This window comes from Empidonax traillii, unplaced genomic scaffold (genome assembly GCF_003031625.1).
Source record: "Empidonax traillii isolate 1590-97213 ecotype Southwest subspecies unplaced genomic scaffold, ASM303162v1 scaffold72:size2462915, whole genome shotgun sequence".
Taxonomy (NCBI): domain Eukaryota; kingdom Metazoa; phylum Chordata; class Aves; order Passeriformes; family Tyrannidae; genus Empidonax; species Empidonax traillii.
Window position 1 is genome coordinate 989,633 of NW_020955265.1, and position 13,557 is coordinate 1,003,189.

At 38.7% G+C, this 13,557-nt stretch overlaps 1 protein-coding gene across 13 annotated transcripts in view; it reads right to left on the minus strand.

The window, feature by feature from the left end:
- Positions 1 to 13,557, minus strand: part of PTPRK (protein tyrosine phosphatase, receptor type K) — a 396,664-nt gene that overhangs the window by 198,697 nt on the left and 184,410 nt on the right. For all 13 annotated transcript variants that reach the window (XM_027880554.1, XM_027880549.1, XM_027880547.1 and 10 more), the window contains exon 6: positions 4,169 to 4,343. In XM_027880554.1, coding sequence (XP_027736355.1) covers positions 4,169 to 4,343 — 175 coding nt within the window. The remainder of the gene's footprint in view (positions 1 to 4,168; positions 4,344 to 13,557) is intronic.

The window sequence follows — 13,557 nt, forward strand, 5'->3', positions numbered from 1 at the left end:
CAGAGCAACAAACTGCTATTTCATGAAAATAAATTAAAAAAAAAAAAAAAAGAGACTTATCACCTGTATCTTTCAGCCAAAGAAAATGGTTAATTTATTCATGGTCCCTGCAGGACTGCCCAAGAGTAAGACAATCCAAATGAGGACAAAGTGAATTTGGATTATTTTACAAAGTTTTGCTAACTAACCATATCAGAATGCAACATCAATTGCAAGCCCATCTGAAAGCCTCTTCTAACATGTCACGTCAACTAAGAAGTTGATCACAGCTGCCGTGATGGACACCACCTGGTTTCCTGATGCACAAGATAACTTTTCTGGCACATACTGCCAACTACAGAGAAATATTCCAGTACATTTTTAAGAGATCTGAACAATGAGACTGTACAAGTATGATTACAGGGCAAAATTCTTTACTGAGTAAAGATCAGGACATTTGATACTGTAGCTTGCAAAGTCTACACAATTTTATACATCAAGTACACACATGAGCAGAGGCACAGATGATCTCTTTGGAAATACAATTTTTACAAGTCCACATTAAGTAGCAAAGTGAGTAGAAAGACTTTGAGACCATGATACACTTGCTCTCAAAACCAAGTAAGAAATAAGCAAAAAGAAAGAAACTGTCAGTGTCTTCCTGTTCACTCTTACTTTCCTATCACAAATACTGTTCCTCCCTCCCAGCCTCTCCTTCAAGTTCCAGTGCAGACAATCCTAAAGACTTGAAGAAACTCCCTTCCCAGAAATTGCCAATTTACCAGCCAGCAAGGGAAGACATAAATAGTTAATTAATCAGATGGAACCTATTCAGGAGGGTAAGTCAAATAACAGTAATAACAGCACCAAATTTCCTGTAAAAGGAAGGAGAAAGGGAGAACTCCTTTTTCATGTCTCCAAGAACGATAGCAATGCCATAGAAACCATGTAAAAAAGAAATCAATACAATGCAGCCACTGAGCTGGGAGTTGAAGACCAGCTCTAAGCAAAGGTGAGACATTAAATCATTGATGGAACTACTTTTGGTAAAAATCTCATAATTGAATTACAAATCCTATCCTAGTTCAATTCTTCTTTTAAAAAAATAATCAGAGTAATTGAGTTATCCCTTTCAGGGTCTTTAAATGTATACCATCCCTCCCAGGTAACTACATTTGTAATAGAGTTTAGAACTCCACTAAAAGAAATTCTTCTGTTAAAGCTCAAAATGAAATAGTGATGTTTCAACATAATGTACATTATAACGGGAAATTTTCATTATCAAGACTAACTTATACTCTGCTGACTAGGAGAGTATCAGATGCCTCTGCATCTACATTATGGTACCACATGTCTGTATAGGTGTGGGATATGTAAGCATCTTGGCTATGCTACTAAACACCAAGGTTTTGAGTTACTGGGCAACAACTCCTGTTCCTCATCCCTTGCCCTCTAGTAACCAGTGTTGTCTACAAAGTTTGGCTTCCACAAACCAAAGACCTTATCGTTCCTCAAAATTATCTAGAAGCGATACTAAAGCCATGACAAAGTAAATTGTGTATCATCAGGTTTTTTCCCCTCCTCTGGCTGTGAGAACACACAGATCAATATTCTTCAGCATGAGAATTCTGCAGCAAAATTTTCATTTGTTACAAACAGCAACAAAAGGCCCCCAAGCATGCTCTGTCACTTCCAGTTTAGAAGGAAATGCACTAATAAACTCTTCCCCCTGGGTCATCTTTGACAATGGGCAATACTATGCCAGCTCTTATTAAAGGCAATTCATATCAGTGGCCCAAAAATTTCCTTTAAAATTATCATCTTTTGTATCCATGTAGCAGGATGTCAGCTTTAAAGTGCCACTGAGATATAGGACCTGTCATTATGGTTAATTTTCAGTACAGTTTTAACACCAGGGTAGCTGATCCCTGAGGGTATGGGTATGCTTTTTTGGCTAACAAGATTTATTTAGTGGTTATCCAGACAAACAAGAAAATGTATTACTGTATATTGCTTTTCAAATACAAGAGCAAGCAATAAATCCTAGCATGAGATGTATATCTTTGTTCTCTACCATGTTGTCAAATAGATGAAAATATTTTTTGAAGGTTAATATTTTAGTTTATATATATATATATTTAAGTCTTGGACTTCCAATCAAAAAAAACACACAGAAAGTAAAATTATCATTAAAATACAAACCTATATAGCTGTTATATATATAGATATAGATATCACATTTACATTTTAAGCCATAAATATAGTATTATCTCTGGAATTACCTATGTTTTCCAGCATGACAATATGATGCATTTAAAAAGAGGGTACTATGACATTTTATATTCTTACCCCTTTTTTTTGAGAGAAATAGTATTCTAAACACCATTGCTCTATTATTCTAGAAAAAATAGAAAACTTCATTTATTGGATAAATACATTGATTTGCCTTGTGTTTCTAAGAACAAAAGTCTGTCTTCATGCTGCAACAGAACTTATTTCATTTTATTAGGATGAAGACCATCTTGCAGTTTACTAGAAAAATGGTACATCTAACAGAATAAAAGAAGCTCTTAACATATTGTCTAAATCTTTGTATGGTCAGCAAAGCCTATTTTTATTGATGTTATATAGAAGGCATAAAACCTAGTTGACCTCAATCAACTGATCTCCAAGGGAAAAGATCTCTGCCAGCAAATGCCAGATACTAAATATGTTGGAACATCTCCTACACTACTTTTATTTCTATAAGCTGAGGACAAACTCGCTTTCTCTGTTCCAGCTCCAGATGCAGTGTCTGACTCTAAGATGCTGAACTAGTCCAGCCCATTGCTTGACCAATGAATCACAAAATCACAGAATATGCTGAGTTGAAAGAGACCCACAAGGACCACTATCCAATCCTTAGCCCTGCACAGAACCATCCCCAAGATGCCACACACCATGTGCCTGAGAGTATTGTCCAAACACTTCCTGAACTCTGGCCAATTTGGTGCCAACTTCCCTGGAGAGCCTGTTCCAGTGCTCCACCTCCTGGGTGAAGAACCTTTTTATAATATCCAATCTAAACCTCCCCTGACACAACTTCAGGCCATTCCCTTGGATCCTGTCACTGGTCACTGCAGAGAAGAGATCAGTGTCTGTCCCTCCACTTCCCCTCATGGCGAAGTTGTAACTGCAATGAGGTCTCCCCTCAGTCTCCTCTTCTCCAGGCTGAACACACCAAGTGTCCTCAGCTACTCCTCAAATGAATCAAGCAGGAGCCCATTGTGTGTCTGACCCTTGCATTTACTGGGTCAAAACAGCTCCTCCACTAGGCAGCAGCACCACAGACAGATTTTGTACACCATTTCTTTTTCCCAGTTAAAAAACATTAAGCCCTATCACAACTAAGAATGAAATACGCAATTTTGCAGGTGACACACTTAGGTAAGGAGAGGTTCAATAGCTTATCCCAGGTCATACAGCACACCATTTGGAAATTAAAACTGAACTCCTTTGCTCAACCATATCCTTTGCCAGGCAATATTATATGGTTCCAGAACACAAAATGCACAAATACAGAAATCACTAACCCAAATCGCACCATACACAAGTTATGGTTGCTCCTGAATGAATTGCGACAATAACAACAACAACAAAAAAAGTATTTCAAGAGGAAAAAGCAAGTTTTTTCTTTTTCTTCCTCCTACTTCTGTATTGGAAATCATCACAGAACATCTCCAAAATGCTTCCAGTACTCAGGTAGGTGAAAGTTTACAACTCTTTCTATACACCTGTCTCCCAGGTAACAGAAAGATGTATTATTTGCTCTAGACTACTGGTCTGCTCAAAGCAACAGATTTTAAAAGGGAATGGCAACAAAGTATAGTGGAATTTCATACCTGTAAAATTATTTATTAAAAGTTAAATAGTTTGCACCTTAAGTTCAACAAACAGCATCCACAGAAAACCAGGCAGGAACATTATACTCAATGCTATGCAGGAACAGGGTTTTACACAGATGTATTCTGTACAAAGCAATTGCAAGAAGCTTTGCAAACCACTCTTTCATTTTATGACAATTTCACAGGGCTATCTTTTTATGATCATCTCAGATCAAGGCATACGTAGGCTAGATAAAAAGTGTAAGTAGAAAGCATTGGTATTAGGAGCATTCAACTGGATAAAAGGAAAGCAATTAAAACTTTACCTCGAACAATAAGTTGAGCAAAATTTGACACTCCAGACCCTCTCTCTGATTGAGTCACACAGCGATATAAGTCCTGGTCAGTTTTTGTCACTTCTTGTAACTTAAAGGTAGCAGCAAATCTTCTATGATTGATATTTTTAGTCTGAGCAACTGGAATATCTTCCCCGTTTCTTCTCTGAAAATAAGAGCAACCAAGGTAAAGTTATAAGAATATAAAAGACATTTCATTATCATCGTACAAAGCATAGAGACAAAATAAAACCTTAAATGTATTCAGCCCATGCTGCATTTCCATGGTAGAAAAGCTTGCTACTGAGGTCCCATCAAGAAAAAAGCAGTACTCAAAAGCATTTCAGAATCAGACTTGAGGGTGAAAAGCACCCCCAGGATTTTGCACGGGCACAAAACGTGACCACAACATACTCAACTGCCACTGCCTTGTAGCTCTAATCATTCTAGGGCGCCCAGCAATAGCAGTTGTACTTTTAAGAAAATTCATTCAACTTTAAGAGATATGTAACAGACACACTGGGTATATTGTAAGAAGTATTTAAACAAACCTGGCATTGAGAGATTTCACAGGTTTTCAACAGCTTTTCCAGCAACTAACCAATGTTTCCTTTTTAATGCTACTTTTTATCTGTCCAAGTTCAATACCTTCTAAAACTTTACCTTTGTTATACTAAGCACCACTTATCCACCTAAAGCTAGTTGAAATTAAAGGTGTAGGGCAGGAAGCTGAAAGAGGAATAACACAGATCTCACTTAAAGGAAGGAGCTTAAAGAGTTCTTAAAAAAATCATAGCAAAATCCACAAATCACTCAAAAATTTAATCTGTGTGGAGCTGTGGGGCAGGATGAGAGGTCAGTAAGGTAGAAACAGTCTGGGCTCTTGTGAGATCCTTTTTTCTTGTAACCGTTAACATTAAATGTTCAATTTTGATTTCAATAGTAAAATAGACTCTCCACCAAAAGTCAGCATTAAAAACAACCCCAGAAATACATACCAAACGAACAAGTGATGTCACTGCTCTCTCCCAAGAATCAATTGCATGTTATTCCCTGATCAGGATACAGTTTCTGATCACCTAGCATTGCTCAATCCCTAGAAAGCTGTCAGTATTTGCTTATAGCCACCCATTCTGCTGGATACATAGCAAAATGTGGCCTTTGTGGATATTTTTAGCTCTAATCAACCCCCCGAATGAGAAACTTCATTGAGGTCCTAAACTCCAAGCTTTCTATCACCAGAAGTGCTACTGCTGAGCCACAGAATTTAATAACCTGAAAGCCTGGGGCAAAACACAGTGGGGAGAAAAAGGAGATGAGTTAATGCTGCACATGTATATCAGCTGGTCTCCTATCACAAAACTTCATAATACTCAAACACTTCATTTTACATTTGTGATAATTAGCCAGGTTTTCAGCACCACTTCAAACTCACCGAAACAAGCATTAATTTTATGTTTAGCATTAATAATATGTTTAAACAGATGAATTTTATTTATACCAACCAGGTAGATTTCAGTCACTCTTATTTCACTACAAAGACCATGCCATCACCTTTACCAACAGCAGGTTTATTGGTGTGACTTCCTTACTTCAAGAAGACACAATCTAGTTTCCCTGAGGAAAAACAAGGAGGGACTCCCCAAGGATAAACTCTGTTTGCAGGGCTGGGACAGAAAGAACAACGAGATACCAAGCATGAAAACAGATCTCCAAAACAAAATGACACGAGACACTTCCAAAAGCTACTCTCATTGCTTCTCCCTAAAACTGCCATCCTCCCCTAACAACACAAGCCTTCTTATCACAGGGATGGTTTCTGACTGCATGTTTGCAGGGCAAAACCAATGGGTGTTGGGCACTCAGACACCTGGACTAAGTGCAGTGCAGCTGAGTCACCCTGTGACAGACCCAGGCTCCCTCCTCAGCTCTGTGAGTATCTGATTCCAATTAAAGAGGATTAAGGAAGTTTGCAATGCCTGCGAAGACCTCTGTGAATGATAGGCCTTACCTAACTTCAGGGTTGACTGAAATTATTAAATTCCAATATCACACAAATGAGGGATGATGTTAAAGGCTTTATTTCAGTGCTGCTTAAACAACGGTAAAATTATTTTGTGGGAGATGCACCTTCTGCTCTGGCTAGCTGGCTCCTCCTGACAGCAAAAGTTAAATCCGAAAGCAGGATTTTCAAGCTATGTTTCCCTCACGTCAGTACCAACCAAAGGTTTGAACTATATGGAATGATAACTTAAAATAAACCTTGCATCTAGTGCCTTGAAGTACCCAATACAAACAAATCTCATGGGACTTTCTTCCTCTCATGCTTGTCCATGCCCTCACAGCCTTGACACCCCATAGCCAGCTGGGAAACAGATGCCAAGCTCCCGCACTGGACACAAACTTGTCCGAAAGACCAACCAGCATATAATAAACTGAATGTGTACCTTTAAAACTTTTATGATAGCAGACTTGACAAGTAACCTATGTAATGCAGTCATTCTTGCTCTGCTATGAAGGGAAAAATAAATATTAGAGAGTTTTCTAAAACAAAGGACTCTTATTCAATAATCTCTTTAAATTGGAATGCCAAGCGCTTAGTCTGCATAAGAGGAACACATCCAAGCTTGCTATACAAAATAATTTACACTCTGAAGCTCAGAACTTGCTTACTTAAGCTCATCTGCGGGCTTCATGTTGAGAAACAAAGTGAATTGGGCTTCTACTTAAAACAAAATATTAATGCACTTTCAGAGAAATTAATCAAAATAAATGTAACAAGCTTCACAGTTCTAGATCAACAACACCTAGGATTTTCTTTTCTATTTACATCAGTGATTTCCTACCACATTATCCTACAAGGCTTGAAGCAGTTGCTCTAATTTCTCTGTATTAGAATTTGTTTCTTGGTAATCCAACTGCACAGCTACATTTTCAAAGTCTTTCTTCATGTACAGCTTATCCATTAAAATATTTTTCCATCATTAAAATGATGAAAAGTTCAAACAGAAAAGAGTTCACATCTAAAACTGAACGTTAAAGAAAATACTCTCCATTCATTTCAGTATATATCCCTTACACTGGTAAGCCATTAGCCAGTCAGAGTTCAGATGCACTGTCACGATCTCTTAATTAAATTCTTCTTTTTAATGTCAGGGCATTACTACTGATGTTAAAGGAGAAGGAAGAAAGGCAGCAGTGCTTTCTGCTTATTAAGGGTTCCTGGTACATACTGTTTCAATTTATGTCCTGCTCACACTGAACAGAGCTTGAAAATGCTGCTCAATTAGGTTTTAAAAATTCAATTTAAAATTAATGTGGAGTTATACTAATGGGTAATGGCTGTACCCTGTGTGATCCTTGGTTCCTCCAGTCCCTTGCTGTCTGATTTGATAACCCTGAATTGCTCATTTAGGAGAGGTCACCACCAGGCAGTTCTCTCTTCCTTTTGTGAAAATAACTGGGCTTCACAAAGAACTACTCTCTATAAACACTTGATTAAAAGAAATATAAGCCTGTGGAAAAAACTCCTTAATTCTGGCATTTCAGACATTTAAAATTCCAATCCTACATAAATCTCTCTGACCTCAAGGTTATGTTTAATTTGATAGGAGCATGATTTTATTAAAAATTTTTCAGGCAATGAAATTAGATCATCTATATTTTAAATAAAGTCAACAGCAAAGTCTACGCAGCTTAAAAAAAAATCTTATGTAAATTAACAATTAGTCTTAAATACCTCTCCTCTGTCTCACAACAGAAATCATGCTTTTAATATATACAAAATGAAATTCAAGTGCATCTTTTTAGAACCTGAGTGAAACCAGAAGAATCTAAACCCCAACATCTTATTTAAATGGTAGAATTTAGGTGCATTTTTAATGATCTTATAGAAATTTAAAACTTATCGGCATTTCTCCCTCAACTTTTTGGGTTGAAAAGCGGTGAGTTTTGCTTTTTTGTTTAAACAGCAATAACACACCTTTCTGCAGCAATGTTCCCTCTAAATTTTCCTGAACCTTTTTATTTCTCACACCGGTGATTTTTATTAGCCTGGACAGTTCAACCTTACACATCCCCATCCCTTTCTTACTGTAAACACCTTAAAATAAGTCCACTCCACTGCTAATAATCCCAGTCAACTCTGGTTGCCTTCTCAGGCTCTCGGCTGGATGCCAGGATGCCTCCAGAGATCAGAAGATGTCAACACTCTGGCTGCAGTGACACATGCGCTACTCTGGCAGCAGTGCCCTATCAGTGGCCCCCACTCACTATCTCCTCACCTTCCCTCCTGTGATCATGCAGAAAATCGACCTGAAATAAAAAATCCTTCCTGAAAACATACTCCCTCCCCATATACTATCATCACCAAACAGATTAGCTTGTGATTGGATTCACTGCTCAGCCACCGGGAGCGGAGAAGAAGCAAAGTTACACGTGGTGAGCAGGGCTCAAGTCTGCAGTTTGTCTATACAACTTGATCCCCAAAGGTGCAATCGTAACTTCACCAGCAGCAGGAGGGCTGGAAGGATGCCCCCAGCAGCCACGGGAATTAAATCTCTGCTGCCTTGAGGAAAGGAGAATTTGTAAATAACATGGTCCAAAACATTCTTGGGTTTACTCATTATGTAAGGGGAGAAATGTAATTTTTTGACAGGGGGAAAAAAAAAAAAAAAAGGGTTGACTGCAGATAGTTTGAATGCCAGCAATAATGTGCACTCTCTGCCAAAAGATGCTTTCAAAAAAAATAAAAAAAAAAAACACTGTGAGGGGAGTAAACAGAAATAACTATACTGTTTAAATCTTACTTACATGTTGCTGTCAGTCATTTTTCAGCACACATAGCAAATGCTTTTACACCATTTAGGACACAATTTCCAAATTGAGAAAAATATAAAAGAATTCCTAAAATTATTTCTTTATTATTACTAATTTTATTTTATTTTATTTTCTTCTTTTACACAAATGTCTCAATGTAGTCTTGGCACTTGAGAACTTATTAACATATTAGAAATATAATAAAGCATGACATCTAGTTAGAGTAAGAAGCTATAAATAAAATTGTATTTTTATTTCTCTACAATAGGGCAAATTACTGAACAAGTGGGATTATTTTTCCAATTTTATTTACAAATACACAATTTAAGCCTAAGCAATCATTTTTTTTTTCAAGCAGATTATGAATTGGAACTACAGCTTAAATAATATGCCTAGATAGTACTATCTTCTTAAGTCACAAGAAAGTGAAATAGCAATTTATTGTGTTTGATTGATTTTTAAGAGGAAGCATGCAGTTAAACATTTAAGCAGGAAACTATTAAAACTTGCTTCAACTTGCTGATCTACATGCACGGCAAACCAGAATAAGATTTTACTTTTCAGTGAACTATGCATTCATTTATTAGAGGGAAAAGCCACATAGCTTTTCAGATGCAAACATACACTGAAGACCATGAATAAATGTGGCAAGCCAAGTTTTATCCTGCCTGATGCACTGTAATACAGAAGGATCCATGATTACTTTAAATGTCTTGGTTACATGCACTGCTGCTACTCAAACTAGTCCACTTTGGAGCAGCTCAAATTTTTGTTGCGCTGCACTGACCCTCCTACTGAAGAAATAAAGGGCTCACATGAAATAATCTAATTGAGAGCCATCTGGCTCTTTAGAGGTGGCAATTCTAATTTATTTATTATAAAAATTGCTACCGGAGGCAAACTAGCAAAATTTGTACTACTGTGTCCCTGGCCTTTCCACTACACAAATAAAAACAACACTCCCTTTCCCTGAATATTTTAAAGCCCCTTATTTTGAACCTAATCTAACATGTGTCAAACATACAAAAAAAAAATAATGTATGCTTTAACAAAAATAATAAAGAAGGTTTTCAGCAAGCTATAATTCTTGAAAGCAGTGTTGATTTTTTAAAAAAAACAAACACCAACGAATCAACCAATCACTTAGTTCACAGAAATACGAATTCCAGACACAGTGATTAAAGATCTATATCACCTTCAGCAGTGCACATTGAACTACAGTATTTATCCTGCAGCAAAAAAAAATCTGATTAGAAGACGATAAAGGAAAAAAGTTGCAAAAATCCCTACTACTGAAGACCAACACTGCACCAGAGAGCTCCTCAAACACTTCTCAGCAGACAATTTTACCTTTTTCTAAAAGCAGCCAGGTATACCAGCTGCTCTTACTTTTTCTGTAATTCATGAAGTCCTGCAGCTATTTGAGAAAACTAAGGTCTGGGGTATTAGGCTACCTACCACACATCACACCACCGAGGAGAAGACAACCCGAATGCAGGTGACAACAGACGAGTCACAGGACAGAATGGCCAAGGAAGTTGTAACACTATATGTTTTTATAAACAACACTTTAATTTCAGGTGTCTTATTTACATGGGGGTTTAAGTCCCCTTCTGGCTGTACTACCAGGGGGACCAAGCTTCCACTGTAGCTGGTCTATCTGTAAAGTACAAAGTGGCGGGAGGAGAAGGCAGCACCTGGAACACCAGGCGGTCACTGAGAAGCTACGCCCAGCACAATTGGGGCCACAGGTAGTGGTGCAGCCCCCAGTATCTCATGCTCCAGCAGCCACTGGACCCAGGGAAGACCTATGGGGATGACAGCCCCAAAGGCTGCCGTGTAAACTAAGTGACTGGTAGCTATTCACACCAGAGGACTTAGTTAACTGGGGCAGAATTAAATTAAGACCAGGAGGATTACAGCATTTCATGTTGCTGAAACCTAAGGTGACCGGGCACCTAGGGGAAACTGCTGTATTTATCCACGAGAATGGTTCATTTGGGGTTAAACGACATAGATAGCATCAAAGGTGAATACAGAGTAAAAAGAAAAAAAAAAAAAGGAAAAAACTCTACGTGAAACAAACAAGTTATGAATACCGTATTTTTTCACTGATGAATATTCTTTATAACTGTGTCTGAGTCAGTACTGTGTGATACAGAGTCAAGTCATTTATGAGAAGCCTGATAGATCACTTCAAGGCAGCTTTTCATACATCTTTAGAAAAAAATATTCAGAAAACCAGAATTTCTATCACAGAACATAAATCTGATGAGGTGAAAGTGCAGGTAATATAGACAAGTCACTGCATATACATAATGCCTCCCTATTCTGTTGCTTGCTTTTAAAAACATCTTTTCTATAAATAAAAGCAACCAATATGAGAAAAATGAGGGAAGTGAAGCTTCTGTGCAATCCTTGAACGTAACAATAAAAGGAACGTGTATGCTGCTTGGCCATTGTCAGCAATCAAGATAAAGGTAAGATGATGTATACTTGAGTGGGATTTTACTGGCTGAAGAAAGAAGGTTTGGCATAAACAGTCCCTTTTGCTGTGCAAATTAGTATTTCCTTTGGGCAGATGATGCTGATCCAAAAAGTCTTCTGCTCTCCCCAGAGGCTCCTCGGAGGTTCACCCACTGTTCCTGCCACCCAGGGAGAAGCGCAAAACCAGAGCCATAGGCCTTCTTCTCTCCCCCCACGGCCTCCACACAACATCATAGATTTAACTCCTCCTTAGGGCAAGCAGGCCTGACTGACTTATTTCAGTTCAAAACCAAAAAGCATCAAACTTGACAGATGACCAAAACCAAAAAGGGGATCAAAACTCACCATCACAATTCTACAGCTGAAACCCTGGGGATGCCAGCAAGGCACTTTCTCTGAACCTTCTCTAGACCTCATAAAAGAAAAAAAAGCAAAATAGCAAAGCTTCTCTAACACTCGTGAGCCTCTCAACATTCACTGCAGCTAAATGGTTTATCCCAAAGGCCCATGGTCCATGCTCAAACCCTCCTTCTGAATACTGATCCATGCTTTCACCTTCTGGATACAGCAGGAAGAAAGGAATTGTGTGGCATAACTTCTTTCCTTTGAGAGGAAATACTGTCCTTCCAAAAAGCAAAACAATGCAATTAATTTTTTGTCCCTCAACCCCTTGCCAGAGGCACAAGCTCTCATGTAAACTCTCCGGTATAAATTCCTAGAATACTCTACTGGTCCTTATACCCTCTCCAATCTAACGTTCTGGAATACTATATTGGTCCTGCAGAGTGCATCATCACAGGATACCATCTGCCTGCGCCCAGTCCAAAGACTTGTTAAAGTGCACACATACACGGTACCTAGCAAGAGAAATGAATTCCTAAATCTCACATCATATTCTGTGGCAATCAGCACCAAAACCAGAGATGCTGGTAAACAGGGCATTGAGGGTTATGGCACCTTCCTCAACAAAGGGAGTCTGAGCCCGAACAGACGCTCGTTCATCCTCCAGTAACAGTTGGTACCGCTGGGAGGTCAGCCCGACTCCATTGTTTTTACAGCAATTTGCATTTTATTTTCCATAATGCTGTTTAATTTCACTTTTTCAATTATTACTCTCAGGCAATTGCTTTAATTATCTGTTATTCCACAAGGAAAGACACTTTCCTCTGGCGGAGAGAAGGGCTGCAACAGACCATATTAACGCTGATGAGTCTCTCCACGGGCGAGCGCGGGGCTGCCTTGCCAGCCTTGGCAGCCCAAGTGGAGGGCGGTTAGCCAGCACCCACAGCTATTGCTGACAGATTGGCCCGCTCGCCACCGCTCTGACGGCAATCTGCACAGGATTACAAGGCGTGTATTAAACCTTTAAATGCATGCAGCCGGTACCCCTTTGAATTTCAGATTCGCCAGAGCAAATGGTATCACCGCAGACCGTGGCAAAGCACATCTGACTGCAAAGCCAGAACAAGCCGCTTTCCCTAATCCAATGCTATGTTAATGCAAAGCTCAGCAATGATGGATGGACTCATTAGTGCTGCAGTTATCGCCATCTGAACCTGGTGCCAAGACATATGGTTTAACAGATGTTCTAGCAAAAAGCTCTATACTCTGCACTGTTTGAGTGTCCAGTTAAACCGGACATTGATAAGACACTGAAAATCGTATTGGACTTCTGGGAACCACAATTGCTCCCAGCTCAGGAAGCCGTTAAACACAGCACGATTATGCAAAAAACCCTATTGCTCTGATATCCCAATTAGATCAGCAGAACAAATGCTGGACAATACATACACTGCTCTCCACAGTCTTGGTGTAACCAAATGTTATTTAATCTATCCAGTCAACTCTATTTCTCCACTGTCTTAGTAAAGAAATGAAGCTCAATCCCATGGAAGCTTTCTCCAAATCAAATGGGCAAACAGAGCCCCAACTCCACTCTTGCATTTTCATGTTTAGAATGCCCCGTGAGCATTATTGTTTCAAACATTTAATACATAACACGTATCAATTCTGAGCACAGGATTAACACGCAGAAGGAACTTGTTTGCAAGCCTATTTACTGACGTAACTCCACT